General features: G+C 42.7%; 1 protein-coding gene across 3 annotated transcripts in view; it reads right to left on the bottom strand.

Annotated features, from left to right (window-relative positions):
• ACMSD (aminocarboxymuconate semialdehyde decarboxylase) overlaps nucleotides 1-19,328 on the bottom strand; it is a 69,889-nt gene that overhangs the window by 30,634 nt on the left and 19,927 nt on the right. The window contains exons 3-8 of one of the 3 annotated variants that reach the window (XM_045826322.1): nucleotides 16,730-16,826; nucleotides 12,477-12,526; nucleotides 10,844-11,080; nucleotides 7,072-7,165; nucleotides 3,588-3,683; nucleotides 2,295-2,467 (exon numbers count right to left, since the gene is read on the bottom strand). In XM_045826322.1, coding sequence (XP_045682278.1) covers nucleotides 2,295-2,467; nucleotides 3,588-3,683; nucleotides 7,072-7,165; nucleotides 10,844-11,080; nucleotides 12,477-12,526; nucleotides 16,730-16,826 — 747 coding nt within the window. Of the gene's footprint in view, nucleotides 1-2,294; nucleotides 2,468-3,587; nucleotides 3,684-7,071; nucleotides 7,166-10,843; nucleotides 11,081-12,476; nucleotides 12,527-16,729; nucleotides 16,827-19,328 lie in introns of those variants that run through there. The other 2 variants (XM_045826323.1, XM_045826324.1) reach the window with 2 other exon arrangements.

Raw genomic sequence — 19,328 nt, 5'->3', positions numbered from 1 at the left:
TGATTTTGCCATTTCCAAGAAAACCAGGGAGTACTAGGCTTGATGAGAGATAATCAGAATGACTCTGTCCCAAATTCCACACCACTTTCCCACTTCCCCTCTCTCATTGCTCCAAGTCCAGAGTGTACAGTCTCTTTCAGATTCTCCTCTTTGCAGTTTCCTGCTTGAAAGAACAAAGCCACCCCATTTGCTACTGTGGCACCATTGCCTAGCAGGCCTGTGACCTTGTTGAACATGACTGCCATTTTACTCTTCTGCACTTGTCCCCAGGACTGGAAATTACTGGAAAGCAAGAGCAGAACTAACCGCTCCCTACAGCCACAGGCAGAAGAAAACATTGGAACAAACAGCAGCCTCATATTACAATGCAGCAGTAGCCCAGGGGCCACAGAATAGCAAGCCCCGCCCTTTTTTAATCCAATTATAATGCGATAAAAATTCAAAGCCATCATCCCTCAATGCTGGTCTATCTCTCCACACTATGCCCCCTCTCCTTTCTTGGAGAGTGAATAAAAACTTTATTCTCTACACTTTCTTTTCTTTGTGAATTCTTCCACAGCCTGCACCACTGACCACCCTAACACTGTTTACATACCTGATCCTAATTTCTCTGTCTAAACCAAAAACAATTAACAGTCACAACCAGCTGCTAGGCACCTATTTTGTCAGGGACAACACAAAAAGCTCGAAGGCTCAGAAACACATCTCAGCCACATTATTTATTAGCAAGCCAGAATGTTACACATTTATATTCTAGAGAGTTTCTCCAGCCAGGGAGGCAGTCAGCTTCAAAGTGAGATGAAGTCTCCATTTTTGAGCTAGAACACTACTTGTACCTTTCAAATGATGGACTTCTTTTTTTTAGCTAAACAAGAATTGAAATACCTTTGAGTCTACTCTCAACTCAAGTACCATATTGCAAATCTTTAAGTATGTCCATGTTCTTTTAGAAAACCCCACATATTTTTTTTTCCTTGAGAAAATCTGGAAAACCTTCATAGATATCTGTTGGTTATAAAACAGAATTAAAATACTAAATATTTCAGACTTTTCACTAATCAGGCTGGCCTTTCATCTAAAATTGTCTGAACTTGCTGAGTTAGCATTTTTAAAGAACACTTAAGCGTGGAGATGCTGCCAACAGAGAGACTGCTAGCAGACCACAAGACAGGAAAGATTTTTTGCTTGTGAGATTTAGAGTACAACTAGGCTGATCTCTTTTGCCAAATGAGATAATCATTTTCAAAATGAAGGCCATGTTATTTCAGAAAGAAATTTCAGGTGGTCCATGTTCCCCCTCTTTAATGTTCCCATTTTCTTCACTTAGTGAATAAGGACAGTTGAGTTCATAATTTACCTTGTCAGTAAGAGTGAGAGCCAGGATTTTAATCCAGGTCAATTTGAGTTCAAAACTGGTGGCTCTTTTCTGCTTACTAGATCATGATGTGTCATGACCTTAAGGAAAAGGAGCTGATCTGGGAAACTCCCCCATCATGTGGATTATCTGGGAATTCCCTGGCATCTGTACTGGTTCCCTGGTGACACTCAATCTGTGGTGAAGTATGTTCTGCGTCCAATCCCCTGTGCAAACTAGTTCCAAACTGAGACAGGATGGTAAGAAGCTAGAAAAATTCCTGGGCAAGTGGAATGGGGAAACTGAGACAAAGTTAAACAATGCCAGACAGTTTGAGCAATTTACAGCCAGCTGGTGAATCACAAGATTCTGTCTCCCCTAACCAAGGACATTTGAGAATAAATGGTTTATGCCTCTCCTCCCTAACCAGAGAATACAGAACCTCCTAGACCTTAAACCAAAAGTGTTCAGGGAAGAGAGGCATCCTAATGCAAACGGCGAGATAGCAACAGAACCAAGGGAGCCGGCTTGAGAGGAAACTGTGGGACTCCCCTTTCAGCTCCCTCTCCTCCTACTCCCAGAAACGGCCAGTCTGTGCTCCTCCTGGGGACTGCCCCCTCCCAAATTCCCGCGTCCCCCCTGTATAAACTTGCTTCTGAAAGCTCAAGGGAAAGTGGATGTTTGGGTTTTTACCTGCCACCTTCTCAGACAGCTGACCTCTGATATTAATAACAGAGCAGTTATAATCCAGTCCCTGCCTCTGCTTTTTGGTTGACCAGTGACCGGCAGCTTGGGCCTTGGACTTGGCTGTAAAACCTCACTGTCCCTGTTCTTTCAGTTGCCTTTTCTTCTGGCTGGTTTTTGGAAAGAACCCAAGTAACTGGTTGCTGATCCTGCCCTCTGCTATCTATAAGCCATCCAAGTGGCAGCCACAGCTTACCTTTCCTATGACGTCTGTTAACAGCTTGAGGGCCAGAGGATCGTGAACCAAGGAGTCTGTGTAAAAGGAACCAAGGTATTTCTTTGGGTTGATTGGATTGTCCTGGGCACACAAATCTGGGCGCATGCTGAATCCATGGGAGATTCTTCCTACTGTAAAGGGGAAGGCTCCACCTGCAAGTAAATTCCTTACTGAGAGGCTTGCTTCCATTGAAAAGGATTCTTTTTAATCCTCATGTTGTGTGCAAAGAGAAGTCACTATAGCCCAGCTGGTTAACAGTAGCAAAGGACCTGCTGGGTTCCAAACACTGAGAGAGGACCAAGGAGAAATAACATGAATTCATCTAGAGATTCAGATTTGAGGAATTTATTCTAGAGAGAAGACAAGTATGTAAAGATACGTGGTCAAAGTTTTCAAATGTATCATTGTTATAATAATAAAATACTAAGGTAACCTGTGATGGTATATTTATAAAATGTATTGCCTTGCATGTAACCAACAAAAGTGATGAAGCCTTACTTAGTGACAGGAAAAGATTTCTCTATGCTGGTGAGAAGCATAAGCAGATTAGAGAGCTGCAGGTAAACTTTGCGTGTGTCTGAATGTCTATGAGTCACAAACTGAATTACCTACAGGAACCAAGCAGGAAATGTAAATGAATGAAATAGGTCTATTTGTAAACAATAGTGAATGGTAGGGATTACTGCAAACTGGAGAGTTTGTAGTCTGACAAGAGGTTTAAATAAAAAACAAAACAAAATAAAGCAAAAATTGTGCCAACCAAACTAAACTTATCTGCAAAAATGGAATTTGGTCCCTGAACTATCCCATACTTTATGACTAGAATAATTACAGAAAGAATGTTATGGACTAAATTGTGTCCCTCCAAAATTCATATGTTGAATCCCTAACTCCCAGTGTGACTGTATTTGGAGATAGGGCCTTTAAGGAAATAATTAAGGTTAAATGAGAACATAAAGTAGGACCCTAATCTGATAGAATTGGTGTCCTCATAAAAAGAGGAAGAAACAATAGACTGATCATTCTCATTCTCTCTCTCTCCCCCTCCCGTCTCCTTCTTTGTGCATGTACAGAGTAAAGACAGTGTGAGGACAGTGAGAAGATGGCCTTCTACAATCCAGGAACAGAGAGGCCTCACTAGAAACCAACCCTGCCAGCACTTCGATCTTGGGACTCTAGAACTGTGAAAACATTAATTCTGGTTGTTGAAGCCACCTAGCAGTGGTATTTTGCTATAGCAGCTGAGCTGACTAGTACAAATGGGGTCTTTACCTCCATGTGCAAAGCATACTTTCAGTTTAGGAAACTTCTCAAACACTCCACCCATGATCATGGAGCAAATGGCTGTGGTGGTCTCCGCTGGCATTCCTAAAAGAGGAAAGAGTCACAAGGTACAAGGCTTGTCACCTTTAGCTAGAGGTTCAGTGACACTCATGGCTGGGGAATAGCAGTCAGTGCCGAAACATGGGGTCCCTGTGCCCCAGCATGGCTTTGTTGTCTGCATGCTGGGACCTTGGCAGGCAGAACATCTGATGCTTTCTGTTTTCCATGTGCAGGCAGACTCAGTCATCTAATGGCAGAATAGCCAAGGAGCCAGAGGACCTGGCTTTTGTCCGGCTTCTCCAAGCTTCAGTTTTGGATGCAGTGGGGCAACAGAGGACAATGCATCTGGGCTATACCCTAACTTCTCCAATGTTTTGTTTTCCAGACTTTGACAAATTATTTAGAACTCCTGAGCCTGTGCTTCTTCACCTGTGAGGTGGGGACAGTCTTCCTCATCTTGCAAGGCTATTGTGGAGCCCTGCAATTGATAATGTCGGGAAAGTTCTTGGCCAGGATTTCACATTGGAGGTGCTCAACAAATATTAGTTGCCTCCTTGTGCCTCAATTTCCTCATGTATAAGATGGGGATAATGGTTAGCTCTTGCCACTTAGTATGTTCTCAATAAATATTGCCTAATATTATTACTTCCTAATTTTTTCTTCTTAGAGCTGAGGTTGAAAAACTAAATCCAGTTTTAATCCAGTTTTTTCCACCAATGGATTTTTGCATACAAATGGGCTAAAGAGAATTATTTCAAGTGCTTTGTGATCTTAGAAGCAGCTGTTTCATGACTGATGCCTTTACTTCCATGGAGTCAGCCTGGATTACTTTTTCAGATTGATACTGGCATGCCACCCAGAGTGAGGGAGGAGCCACAGGAAATGCCTGAGGCAGTGCAACTGAAACCGTGCTGTTAGCACTGCATGTGATGCCATATTTTTCTACCCCCAGGCATAGATGTCCTGGAGGCCTTGCACAGAGCACATGTGAGGCTAGCAAGACTGATTGACAGAGGGAAAAACCCTCCTACTCCCAGTCCCAGAGGACATAGCTGAATGTGTACCATAAAGGTCAAATTCCCAGTCCCAGAGGACATAGCTGAATGTGTACCATAAAGGTCAACATGGGTGCAGGGGGAAGTGCTGTCTGGTCAGTCTAGCCTGGGAAAAGGATGGGATTGGCTGTGGGAACTGGACCCTTATGGAATGCATGGAAGTTTGGGTCAGGAGATTTAAACCAAAGGAAGGGAGAAATGCTCTCTCTTCTCTCTGGGACGCACTGCCACACATGTGTGGGCTGGAGCCCTTGCAGGACTGGCTGGTTTTGGAAGGTGCGTGCTGATGGTGTGCTGGCCCCACACATGGACCACGGGGAGGGAGCTTGGAACTGGAGAGCCATCTGCTTAGCAGTCTCGGGCTCTAGAAGAGATATAAGGATGGAGCAGGATTTCTGGGCATGGTTTTGGGTTTCAGTCTTTTTTGGAACAAATGGGCTTTGTCTGGGTTTTGAGAAAGAGATTGGCCCCCCAAATTTTGCAGTGTTTTAGTAAAGGCCTCTTTCCTTCCCACCAACTTTTGTGTTTGGAATGTGCCTGTGGGTGGCAGCGGGAAGCCAAACCCCACAATCAAACAAGATGATTGCTTTTCAGACTGTGATTAAGAAGTCTCTGGGGGCTCCATAGCTGAGCCTTACATCTTCTTACATCTTCATGATTCTCTGGCTGCCTAATGAGGCTTTAGCAGATGTTCATCCTACCCCATTGCTCCATGGACAGAGATGCCCATGGCTCCCTGGCTTCTTGGGAATTCTGGAAGCACCATGGATTCACATCCATCCGGGAGTGGGCAAAGCTTCCATACGGCAGGGAGATGAACAGCATCACTTGCTTTTGGTCCTGTGATTCTGCTTTCTATTAATTACTTGGACCATAACCCCTCGTCCAGGAGCCAAAGTAGAGTATTTACAGTGTAAATTGATTATGGCCCCTGCTGGGAATTCTCCAGTCCACTAATGACCACCTTTGAATGCAGAAAAGAGTTCTGAAATTAGCCTGTTTACTGGTTATGATCTGTGTGCTCGTATATTGTCTTTCACCTCTAACCAGTACATAAGCTTCAGGAGGGCAGGGGTTTTGTCCATGTCTATATTCTTGGTGCCTAGGATAGGGTCTGACATTCTGGAGGAGATCAATATATATGTTACATAAATGAATGATGAAATGAACTTTTACGCAAATGCTCTCCTCTGCTTTTCATGTGGGGACTTGCAATGTAAATAAGTTTGTGGACTTGCATGGAGTATGCATGAAGCTAGCAAGAGTGACTGACAAAGGGAAAAGTTCTTCTACTGCCTTCCAGTCCCAGAAGACATAGCCGTGCATGTACTTTAAGTGTTGTGTGAATTAGGATGAGATTTTCTTCGAACCTGGAAAGCATTGGGGCTCCTTAGATTATCTCTTTCTCCTAACTGCTGCTCAAAAATTTGGTGGGGAGTAGATAGGAAGCTGCATTGCTAAATATGCTGGTTTCCAAAAGCAATGCTAGGGGCATAAAATATCAGAGCAGAAAGAGAATCCAAATCAGCTCTCTCATTTTAGAGATGAGGAACAAGGGCCCGAGGGGGTGAAGTAATTTGTCACAGGTTATACAGAAAAGTAGACTAGCTGGAACTGAGGCTCAGTTTTTAATTATTTGTATTAATGATGCTGAGAGGAGAATGAACAATTGCTTCCCAAAGAAAATCAAATGCTGTTCATTTGGGACCACTTTTCCTTGGGCTTGTAGATGAGTGCACTTTTTACTTATGGCCCCAGAATTTTAAATCTTTCTTCATTTTTTTTCTTATCAGGTATGATAGTGAGTGATTGGATAGGTCAAATGGAGATCTCTCCTCTTTCCTTTTCCCTCATATGAAACCATGAATGACTAGAGCAGGAGGCAAAGAGTACAGTGTAGGGCCTCAGATCCTTGGGTAGTGTAAGGAGACCTTCCACTCCTAATTTCAGGGTTCTCATCTGTAAGCATTGATGCTATTATTGGCTTCTAAAAAAATTCTACTAACCAGGCATGGCTACTTATTTGGGGGGAGCCTTTGTGGTAGTCTGTGGATTGAAATGGTTTTGGACTCAGACTGATCTGTGTAAATTCCATTTTCATTTATTAACTGTGTGACCTGGAAAGGTTTCCTAATCACTCTGACATTCAGTTTCTCCATCTATAAAATGGTTATTGTGATGTCAACCTCAAAGAGTTTTCTGTGGATATGATTAAAATGAAATGAGGTAGTATATACAGCACTGATCTGAGTAAGAGCTCGATAACTCACAATCCTGTTAATAATTCATACTTTCTTTCTTTGACATAATAGTGTTCCACAGATTTGGGAAAAATAAGGATTAGATCCTCTTTTTTAGACTTCCAAGCTGACACAAACCTACGAGCCAGGGGAGCCAGTATTTGGCCATCCGTCCATCCATCTGCATGTCCCAGGGGTGCACGAATAGGGAACAGTTCAGCTTTTCAGCTGCCTTCAAAGAAGGAATGAGAGAGAGAGAGTTATTTGGATGAGCCAGCAGGTACAGGATACTATTTTAGGGAAATTGCTTTTCTCTAAGTCTATATTGATCTGAATACATAAACCAAAATATTTTTGAAGTTGTTTCCTGATCTTCATAAAAGAGTCATTGTTAAACCCTGCTCCTACTTGGAAAATAAAAGGGACACTTAGATTTAAGAAGGGGGTTGTGAATTTACCATTGAGGTTGATGAATTTAATATATCATTTGGCAAAACAAGTCACAGGAAACATCAATCATTCAAATGTTTTGGCTGAGAGCAAAACATGTAAGGACTGATCTTGTACCTCAAATGCTGGGGAAATTTCCCCTGCTGGTTCCTTCCTGGTCTCCTCTTTTGTAAAGACTGCTCAGACTGTATCTTTGGAGCCAGGACTGGAGCATTCCCTCCCTTCCTCTACTTGGAAACCTGAGGATGTGGAAAGCGGGGAATGATGCCCTGCGAGTCAGGGGTTCAGGACTGGGCTGGAGTGGGCTGGCCTGACTGAAGCCTTCCAGTCTCTCACAGCATGATTCTGGGTGGGGATTTCTGGGGTCTGCTGGCTCCCACAAAGCCTCAGGAGCCCAGCTGAGTTCCTAAATAGTCTGGTGTGAATGAAATGACTTTAGAAAGGAAAAAGCTCTCAGTGCCTCAGTCAGGCATGTACTGAAATGAAGGCCATTAGGCGAACCTGTTCCAGGGCCTTCTGGGAAATGGAAATACCATCTGGATGGAATGACCTTTATTCAACAAAATGTTTAATTTTAAAAAGTTCCCTCAACAGGCATGAAATATTAAAGCTTATCAAGGTAAAAAACACATTTTTCTTAGCACATTTCTTTCCTAAATATATTGGGGTGCTGAAGTGACTCTGATATAAATCTCATTATGGGTGCAGGCTGGAAGAAAACATCAGCTTCTTGGGGTAGTTTGGGCTTGACCAAGACACTTAATATGATATCTCAATGGGATTTGACTCCTCATTAGTACAAAAGTTGATTCTATGGCCTACAATAGTTCATTTCTATTCAATTCAAATTAGCAAATATCTTTGGTCACCTTTTATATGTGAACTATTGCAGAGAATAGAAACAGAAGTCATTTATGTTCTCAAGATCATAATTCACATTAACTGAGAAATTACTGTGTGCCAAAGTTATTATAAGACTTTACAATTATTAACTAGTTTAATTTTTTTTTTTTTTAAATTTAGCCCACATACTGTTTTTGTGTTTTGGGTTTTTTTTTTAGATTTTATTTATTTATTTTTTTTAGAGAGGGAAGGGAGGGAGAGAGAGAGAGACATCAATGTGAGGTTGCTGGGTGTTATGGCCTGCAACCCAGGTATGTACCCTGACTGGGAATCAAACCTGTGACACTTTGGTTCTCAGCCCGCGCTCAATCCACTGAGCTATGCCAGCCAGGGCTAATTTTTTTAATGAAATGAGCACTGGGCATTACTCCCATCTTACAGAGATAAAAGCAAAAGGCAGATAGAGGCTATGTAACTTTCTTAGGTCTTGAAGCTGATGAATGATAGAGGCAGGTAGTCTGCTACTACCATTCTATCTGCCTCATACTCATAACAAAGTCATTTTTGTGCCTGAAAACTGACATGAATGTGTATTGTTGGGTTCACTCACTAAGAAGGGAGATCTAAGAAATAAGGGGGACAGTTAGATGCTCTGGAGCTCCAGGCTGACCTTGAAATGACAAAGCCAACTTTGCCCATGGTAACCCTTCTTATTTGTTTCAGCCCATGTTAGTGACGCAAGTAAAAGAGTAGTGAGGCTGGCAAGTCTTGCTACCCAAACAAATGTGCTGTCAACCCAGGGCATCAGAAGTCTGCTGGGCCTGGGCTGCTCTCCTAGATCCCCTTGGAGACTACGAGCCCCCAAACAGCCTAGTTAAAGTGATGGATGGGTTGAGCTAGTCACACAAATGGAAATATTATCCCTTTGGACCCCACTCAGCTACTGCTGCTTTCTGAGCCCCTTAGTAATTCATAAACCCAATTTCAATGAATAATGAAATGACTTGCAGCTAAAGGTTTGCTCACACTGTGCTGAAAAAACTTGGATGCACAAGTAAATAAATCCTCTTTCAAAGTTCATTAAAGTTTCTAGAAAACATTCATTCACTGCATTAGCTTAGTCACTGCAGCTGATAAGCTTTGGGGAGTTCAATATTTAGAGGAACATTAAATCTTTCAGGTCAGTAGGAGGCAATTTAACGTGCAATCCCCCAACTGGTGGGCAGTGCCAATAGGTACAAAAATGGGAATTTTTTCCCATGTAGTCAGAGATCAACAGATGATAATAAATGAATAAATATCAGTGATTACAGTGCCTGGTGAGTCCACTAACATCTATTTAATTCATTATTGAAGATTTTGCATTCACACTGAAAATAATAGAAAACTATTACTGATATAATAAATACTATCATAATTCTAGGAGAAAAATAAACAGCTTAAAAACATAGTTGAATATAAAATTATACATCTTGAGTCCTGGTACCGAGGAGAGCATGTTCAGTTGCAGAAAGGCTGGGAGGTAGAGTAAGACCAATGGAGAGGACTTTAGTTGGATCCTTCAGAAATACATGGCACTGAGTTTTTGAAAATATATTTATTTATGCGATATTTCAAATATTGAAAATTTAAATAATAGTACAATGAATATAAATGCACCATCTAGTTTCATCAGATGCTAATGTTTTGGTGGCATTATTTTTTGTTATGTATTTTTATTATGCATTTTCAAAATATAGGCTCCAGCAGAAGTAACACCTGCTTGAGTGTGGTTTTATTATTTATTTATTATTTATTGTTATCAAAGACAGCAATTTGAACATTTCACCTAAAATGTCATATGTTATGCTTGAGTGTGATATTGTTATGTTACAGAGTTACATGCTTATGTTTTGTAGTAAAAGTTTTCATAATAAAAAGGGGCGTTATTTGTGCCAGAACCCTGTATATGGCTTAAAAAGTATCTTAGTTGAGGAATGATTAAATAAATCAAAACATTAATTGGAATATTATACAAGTATTAAAAAATCATGCATTAAGAGACTTTTTATTTGGGGTGGGAATTCTCAATTAGGATACAAAAATCACATATATAGTAGAATATAGGTATATGCAAATAAAAAACAAATGAAATATATTATGGCAGTGGTTATTTATCTTTGGGTGGTAGAATTATGGGTTACTTTGATTATAGAACATGTTTTCCTTTTTACAGTCTCCTGTATTTCCCACAACTTCTTCAAAATCATCTTACAATTTTGAAAAATAAGTATTTTTTCCCAAAGCAAAAATACTTTGTTTTTGCACATCATTAATATGTTTCTTTTCCACAATGACTGTGATAAGGGTAACATTTTGGCTTCCAAATGAAAGATTAAAAGGAAAAAATGGATGGGAAGAAAGGAGATTTCGCTGGGTTAAGTCAGGGCTGGCCTAGGAAGCATTCCCACTCACCCCTCTTTAGAGGAACGGCCTGCTCCTTTGGGGGAGCTCTCTCCACATTTCCTCCTACATCTCAGCATGTCAGCGTGTCATCTATCTCTCTCTGTGCTCCTCCCACCAGCACCCAGCACAGCCCCACCGCTGTGAGGTCCCTGATTGAACGCCGCACACTCACTGCGTACACAGGGAAGAGTTCCGGCACATTCAGGTCCCACTCGTTGATGTGGGAGCCGATCTGGACCCCGGGGAAGCCCAGCTCCTTCACACAGCGCTCCATCTCCTTGACGGCCAGCTCGGGGGCCTGCATGGGCAGCGTCCCCAGACCCACGAACCTCCTGGGGTGTCTCGCTACAGTAGCAGCTAAGTCGTCATTTAAAAACTGGCAGAAGTCTAAAGTGTCCTGAGGTTTGGCCTGGTGGAGACAGGGAGGGGAAAACCACATCGTTCAAAACCTGCTTCTTTAGATATTTACTCTGAACAACACCTTCCCTAGGCTAAATCACTTGTCACAATCTGTGGCTTGCAGCGGCTTGCAGCGCCCCCCCACCCGCCCCGCCCCCAAGCTCAGGCACAGACTGAGATAGGCACTTGCTGCAGAAGACCCAGAATCCAGTCATTGCAAATGCAAAGAAAACTGCTAGTATTGCTGATGAATCAGAAATATTGAGGCTATAATTTTAAGGGATAGACATGATTACTGGGCCTGGCATCCCTACTCACTGTAGACAGGAGCCTGCAGAGCTGCACACCTAGGCAACCCTCTCCCCATACAGGAGGCTGGGCCTGACCATTGCCTGACATCACCAGGGCACCTCCTTGTCATGTCTCTCTGTAGGACATCAGTGTGTTCATACACCTCTCCTGTCCCTGTTTCTTCTCCCTCGCCCTCCTGTTGGCTGTGGCACTCACAGTTACCTTAGCAAAACACTGATGCAGATGAAGTTTGCTTTCTCTTCCCCTAACTCTTCCTTCTACACCTTCTCACCCCACTGCCAGGAAATTTGGCATTCTCCTGCAATCCCAGTTGTTTAGTCAGAGTGATACCCAATCTGATAAATTTAGACATATTGAGATCTTAAGGGCATTTTTAAAGCCATAAATCTAATCACAGGAACAATAAAGACTGGATCACTAATAATGGAATTATGAGCACAGGTGGGCAGAGTAGGTGTGAGCAGGTGGTGTTTCCATTGCTCCTTAAATCATAATGTAAGTGAATATTTACTAGTTTGAGTAGGTGCTTGGTGCATCCCCAGCTATGTACAAAGAAAGATGTTCTTCCACAGGCTCTCAGTTGTGCCTGAAACTTCGAGCACTCAAGACTTAATCACTTGGGGAAAAGCATCCAAATCCAGGAATCTTAGTTTGAATCGCATATTTCCCTGGGAGAGGCAACATATTAGGCCATTATTAACCTTTCCACTTCAAAATCACTGTCACCTCAGAATAAATTGGCTTGTTAATTACTGAGTAAGGCACTGTATGGAGGAGTCATCAGACAGGTAAGTTTTGACGGAAGTTAAGGTTGGGTTTAGAACTGCGCTGTCCAGGGGAAACGCAGTGGGAGTCACACAGCGACACGCTGCTACTGGCTACGATACTGGACCATGTGGGTCTAGAGCAAGGACAGGGCGAAGAAGAGTGGCCTGGGAGGGCACACTGCAGTGTGAGAAGCTGAGGGACCCCACTGATCTCTGATGGAAAGAAGTGGAGGGGAGGTGGGGCAATGTTAAGACCTGAGTCATCTACCTACTTGCCAGACATGAGCCTTCACCCACTAATGAGATGGTTTGAAGTTTCACACTCACCCAGTAGCTAAACATGACAGGAACCGTAGAAAGGGCTTGCAGAGTCACTCCTGGACACAGACACAAAGAAATACAAAGCTCATGAGAAGAGTAGCCAGACACTGTTTTTGCATTTCCCAGGAATTCTCCACCCTGGCCTCCTCCTGCTCTCCCCTCCCTAGCTGCCCCTCCCGGTCCACTGTCTCTCAGGCTCACTGGTTTCGGGCCTCCCTCATTCCTCAGTCTTGGATTCCAGGAAGAGGGCTAAAGGCTGGACAAAAATGAGGTCGTTTATGAAGAACTAATTGACCCCATTTGTCAAGAGTTATTTCCACTCTCCTTTTTGTGAAGTTCTATTTAAGCAAGTCATTTCCCTAGCAATTTTTTCAGGGCTTTTCATCTTAGGTCATTTATGGCTAAATGTATTTCTCAGCCACCTTAATTCAGCTCCTTAGTGGGTCTGGGTCCCACTTTCTGCAGCTCAGAATGGGAGCCTGGATTCGGCTCCAGAATCCAGCATTTGGCATGCCTAGAATCTTGTCTTTAAGCTCCTGGAGCTAGGGTATCAGGAGAGAGGCTGTTAAATGGAGGGTTGCTCCTTTTCCCCTCATACCCACATCCAACCCACCAGCAAGACCTGTCACCTCTACTGCAGTTCTGCATTTACCCACATATCCCATCCCCTGCCACTACTTAATCTGGGCCATCAGTATCTCCTATGTGGACCACTGCAGAAGGCTCTGAATGGTGGTCTCCTACCACCATTCTTGTCCTCCTATGGTTTGTTCTCTACTCAGAAATCAGAGTAATATGTTAAAACTTAGATCAAGTCATTCTCTTGGTCAAAACTTCAAGGACTTTACATCATGCTAGAGTAAAATCCAGACTCAAACATGGTCTACAAGGCCCCATTCAGTCTCTCCCAGGGCTCACATAATCTTTGTTGGCTTCCTGACTGTGCTTTGGAACTCTTTTCTGCCCCAGGACCTTTGCATTGCTCTTCTACCTACCTGGAATGCTTTACTTTGGTTCACCACAGGATGGGCTCCTTTTTACCCTAAGGTCTGAATTCAAATGTCACCTTTTCAGAGAGGTCTTCCCACTGTTATCTATCCCATCATTCTATTCCTTTCCTTTTCTAATAGTTATTGCAAGCTGTTATTTCTATGTTTACTTGTTTATTCTGTGTCTCCTCCTACTTGAATGTAAGCACCACATGAACCTGCATCTCTATGCCATAACACCGGCACCCAGCAGTGCCTGGCACATTGAACATACCCAGGAAATGACAGACTACAGCTTTTGATAAGATAGTATTGTTAAACATTGCCATATTTTTTACATTCATTGATTAGTATCAAACAGATGAGTACTTTTCAATTGTGAAACCTTTTTCATTTTACATAAAAACTTTCACTTATAGCCCTGGCTGGTGTAGCTCAGTGGATTGAGCTCAGGCTGCGAACCAGGTATTGCAGGTTTGATTCCCAGTCAGGGCACATGCCTAGGTTGCAGGCCATGGCCCCCAGCAACCACACATTGATGTTTCTCTCTCTCTCTCTCTTTCTCCTTCCCTTCCCTCTCTAAAAATAAATAAATAAAATCTTTAAAAAAAACCTTTCACTTATATTACTCTATCTCATTTCTCTTATATAGATTAGACCTAAGGCCACTTGTTTTGAAAATGGTGTGATGAGGTGCCTGTCCAGCCTTGCTCCTCCCCTACATCCTAGTGGCTATCACTTGTCACAATGCTTCATATTGACACAGTAAATTGTGTTATTTGTGTATTGGTTGGTTTGGATACATATTCTTTGGTTTCTGGGAACAAGATGGGGAAAACAAGTCTAATCCAATTAGAATTTATATATTTTATAATAGAGGGGTTTAACAGCATGACATAGCACAGTGTTTCTCAAATTTATTTATTGATTAAAAAGGGGGGGCGGAGTTACAGAACATTGTAAAAACAAATTCCCAAGCCCTCCTTCAGAAATTTTCATTTAGTGGATGGGGCCTGAAAAAAAATTTGACCAGCACCCCAGGCAATCATCCTGAGGGAGATTTGGGAAAAGCTTCTGTGGTGGAACTAGAAAGATAGCCTTAGCTACAGTCTCTGCTCTGCTGTTGCTGGCTGTGTGATCCTGAGCAATCCCTTAAACCCTGGCCCCCTTCGGTAACAATAGGTGCCACAATGCCTGCCACTTAGAGGTACTGAGAGGGGATTAAAAGTGAGCAGGTGTGTGGAACTACTCCTGACTCTTCTGGGGCCTCTCAGCCTCCCTCTGCACAAAGGACTGTTCTCCCATGCCAGCCCTCACTTGGCCTGGATTCCTCACCAATCCTGACCTTCCTGGATCTGTTCTAGAACTAGCTTTAATAGGAACTCACCCTAGTTGAGGACTTAGGAGACACTTACATGTATATTATCTCATTGTTATTATTTTGGTCTTTCTTAGCTCTGTGTTGGATCTTGTGCTGATGTGACCCAGGGGCTGCCAGTTACATTTTCCTCCCTGTGGAGATGGCATGGATTGCTAGAATCTTCTGTGTTGGGCCTTCATCATTTTGTTTTCTTAGCTCTGCAGAGGTGGTAGGATGTAGTTGTTCATCCCCTGGGGCCAGGCTGCAGGGGTTCAAATTCTGGTTCTGGCCCCTACAAATTAAACTGTGTGATTTTGGACCAGTTGTTTAACTTCTCTTCCTCAGTTTCTTCTTCTGTAAAATGGGCATAGTAATAAATGCTACCTCCTAAGGCTGTCACAGGGATTAAGTGAGTAAATACATGTTGGGTGCTAAGAGAAGTGTCTGGCACAAAGTGAATGCTCAGCATAGTCATGACTTCTTTCTCAGAGATAGCCAGTGAATGAAACACACAGCAAAAACCTAAGGAGATACCCTTCATCTAAAACAACACCAGTCATCCAAATCTCTTTTCCACTGTTTTTCTCCTTGAATGGTAGGGGGCAAAAGGAGGGTTAGGAACTTTGCTCAAGCTTTACATTCAAAACAAAAGCTTGCTTTTTGTCATGGGTCTGAGAAGCATGTTCTTTCTCTAGCTCCTCTCCCAGCCCCATGCACTTCTAGAATGGGAGCATGGGCACAGCGTTCTGTAGAACAGCCCATAGAGGTGCTTCAGGCTTTCTGCAAAGTTCAATTTAAATGTCATTTAAATATACATTTAATTATTTAAAAGAACTATAAAGCAGTTCCTGGCCTAAAGTATCCTGGCCCAAATTCTAGCATGCCAGAGACCACTTCCCCACTTGGGGCTGACAGGTTAACTCATTTTGTGTAGACTGGAATAAAATGTCTCCTGCTGTCTCTGTGTATATATTTCAACTTCTTATACATTTATCTTTGATTAAGAAGGTGGTAGTTCTAAGCTGCTCCTTCATTTGTGGGTATGAATTGCTTGTTTTCTGGTTAAATCTAGACTACTGATGTCAAAATTTAGGCCTGACAATGTCGTAGTGGTGAGCACCCCTCCACAGGGGTGAGCTCCCTGCGAGCACGGCCAGCGCGCCCAGAAGGCTCAGTGCACCTTTGGGTGGCACCAGCAGCCAGGCAGCAGCAAGCGAGCACAGTGCGGCCGTCAAAGCATATTTCAGATAGTCTTTAAAATTCCTTTAAATTGTGGGGACTTGTTTGCTTTTTAAACATAAGATAAGAAATGTAAAGCAGTCCTTAGAAATCATTAATGATTCAGCTTAGAAACAAAAATTTCCCCATTCTCCTCTTTCAAATTTCTTAATTAGTTTTATTGTAGACTATTCTGAGAGTACACTATTAACTTTGTTTTTAATTGCTCCCATTTCCACCCCTTATGTCTCCACAGGGACTTTCTGTGTACTGTGTACTGAGACAAACAATCAGAAGAAATTGGATCCTCAATCTGACTAAGCAGGAAACTGGCATCTTTACTCTGTGAATCCTAATCTTTACTGTTTTAATTGACTTTATAATAAGTGAATACTATACATTTAAACTTTAAAAGCTTTAAAATAATAAAATGACACTCTATATTTTTTATGACACAGTATTCTCCTTTAAAATAGGGTCTACCTAATTTTTAACAAATTTAATCTGCACTGAAAACAGTGCAGTAGCCGGTCCCATCCCACCCCCAGCGATGCTGGAGCAGCCTGGCCCAGTGAAGAAAAGGCGATAGAAGTTACCATCATGTAAATCCTGTGAAGTGGTCAGCAGACTTTTGGGAGAGACATGCTTTTATATCAGATGTAAAAATTGGTGCTATTTCTCATTTCAAGTACCTGTTTGGTCCATTTCTCTGACACGGACTTCTGGATCCCAGCAGTTCTCTTGGACCACCCTGAACACCTTCCCATCTTTCATCATCTTTGCTTCTCCCTAGAGCAGAAAATGCACATCAGCAGAAGCTAACCTGAGTTTACTTAGATTAATCCTTCCTTGTATGCTTTGGAACTCGGTTCTCCCCTAAAATTTTTAGGGGTTTTTACTTAATCCTCAACAGAGTAGAAATCTATTCATTGAACAGAACTCAGCTTTTCATCCTCATGCCTTAATACCGGCCTGCAGTTAATGGGTTGTGCTCCATAGGTATCAGTAGTTGGACAAAGAGAGAAACAAGGTCATGGTCATGGCCTTTTGGGGCTTCATGACTGAGGATGGGTGGTCACCTTGTCTACCTGAATCACTGGCTACAAGTCCCGAGAAGAAGGCCCAGTGTCTGGAAAACTGCAGCTCAGAACATTTTAGAATTGAAAAGGACCTTTGAGATAGAACATCGAATCCAGCCCTCTGGTTTTATAGAAAAGCAACAGATGGATGGTGAGAATGAATGATTCATCTAACAGAGCAGGGCCCACTGATATCAAAGCCTGCAGGAGGAGGCGGGCACTGAACTGAATTGTCTAGCAGCATGTATGCAATTTGGGGCTGAGCTGCTGGCTTCCACCTGGCACCATGCCAGCCTGTGTGCACCCTCTCCTAATGCTCAGTGCAGGGGCCACAGTGAATGGCTCTGTAAGCGCATGGCAGTGGCTTCTGGATCAGGCCTCCAGGTTGTGATCCCTAAAGAGAAAGGAACAGTTCTGATCCAGGTCCCTGAAATCAGAACTCCTCAGTTTCAAGTCCCCATTCTACTACTTACTGTGTGGCCTTGGGCAACTTAAACAACATCTCTGAGCTCCAGTTGCTCACCTTTAAAATAGGGATAATAATATGATTTCCCTTTAAAAAATTATATAACTTAGCTTAAAGGGATCCTATGAGCATGAAATGGGGTAATCCAAATAAAGCACTTAGTGGAGTATCAGACAGGCTTGGTTTTTAATGAAGAGCAAGTGATACAAAAACACAGAATAGTGAACTTATTCTGCTGGTGATCCCAGCAATGGCCTCGTGCTGTGTCTGTCAGCAGGGGTACTGGTGGCAGTGTTCACTGTCTAGCTGTGGGGGCTGGGGGGATGGAGGGGCAGCTCTTTAGCCAGGATGTTGCTGTGGTGTACAGGCTGGCTGTGGCTTAAGTCACTAACACATTTCATGGGTTTGGTTCCCTAGGCATTTGTAATTCTTGAGGGTGTTAAAATACTTGCAACAAATTCCTTTTATGCTTAAATTAACCATTGTTGGTTTCTGTTGTTTGCAACCAAGAGCCCTGAGTGGCACAGACCGCACATGTGCGCTCGCCTTTCCATTTAGTGAAGGAGGGAGAGGGGAGAGGTTGATGGTGAGAGAAAAGGCTGGGAATGCACATTCATTTGGCAAATTAGAGGCTTTCTTTTTCTTTTACTTCTTAATTGTGAAGTTTAATCACCATAAAATACCCTGAATAGTAGAGGGCTGAGGAGCAGGATCTTAGCATTGGGACAGACCTGGGTTTAGATCTCATTACCAGTACTTACCAGTGGTATAACTGGCTAAGTTATGGGCCTTCTGAGTTTAAGCCTCACATTTTTTCTCTGCAAAGTGTGGGCCATTATATTTGTCATGTTTGTGGTTGCTCGACGTCGTTGAAACATTTTGTATACATGAAGAAAATTTCACATCATGATTCCTCCTTCCTGAGGGAGAACCCAGAATTCACTTTCCCAGCCTCCCTTGTCATGAGGGCACTGGTGTGTGCTTTGGGCTCTGCCAGAGGTGCCCCCGTGTGACTTTAATTTGGAAATGAGCACTGTGAGGAAGCAGGCACTATGCAGAATCTACCTTTTGGTCCGAGTGTTGTCTGAGACATCAGACATGGCTGGCAGAAACAACAATGCTTTGGTGTCCAGTCTCAGTAGCATCAGCATGCATGTGAGCTTCCTGTGACCAGGAGTGGCGGCACTCCCTTGTCTCTGTGGGAGCAGCCCCACAGGTATGACTGGGCCTTGTTAGCACCGCCTCTGAGCTTGATCTCTGACTCTCCCAGCAAGTCTGTGAGCTGCTTTTGTAATTTAACTGGCTGGAGTGGGTTCTGTTGTTTACAACTAAGAACACAGAGTGATTCAGAAGATTCGATAATAGAATGCTTGTAAAGAACATACCAAGACAGAGAACATGGTAAATCAATTATGGCCAGATTTTACTATTTGCACTAGTCCCCTCTTATCCATGGGAGGTGTGTTCCAAGACCCCCAGTGGATGCCTGAGACTGAGGAGAGTACAGAACCCTATACATACTATGTTTTTTCTTGTACGTACATACCTGTGATAAAGTTTAATTTATAAATTAGACACAGCAAGAGATTAACAACAATAACATAATAAAATAGAGAAATTATTAAAAAATGCTGTAATAAAAGTTATGTGAATGTGGTCTCTCTCAGTTTCATGTCTTCACCTATAAATGTAATACCTTCTCCATCTTAACTAAGCATTTAACACGCTCTGTGGTTTTATCTTCCG

Source organism: Phyllostomus hastatus, unplaced genomic scaffold (genome assembly GCF_019186645.2).
Source record: "Phyllostomus hastatus isolate PE091 unplaced genomic scaffold, TTU_PhHast_1.1 phas_scaffold_60, whole genome shotgun sequence".
Taxonomy (NCBI): domain Eukaryota; kingdom Metazoa; phylum Chordata; class Mammalia; order Chiroptera; family Phyllostomidae; genus Phyllostomus; species Phyllostomus hastatus.
The sequence above is the reverse complement of the archived record's forward strand: the minus strand, read 5'-3'. Positions and strand labels throughout refer to the sequence as shown.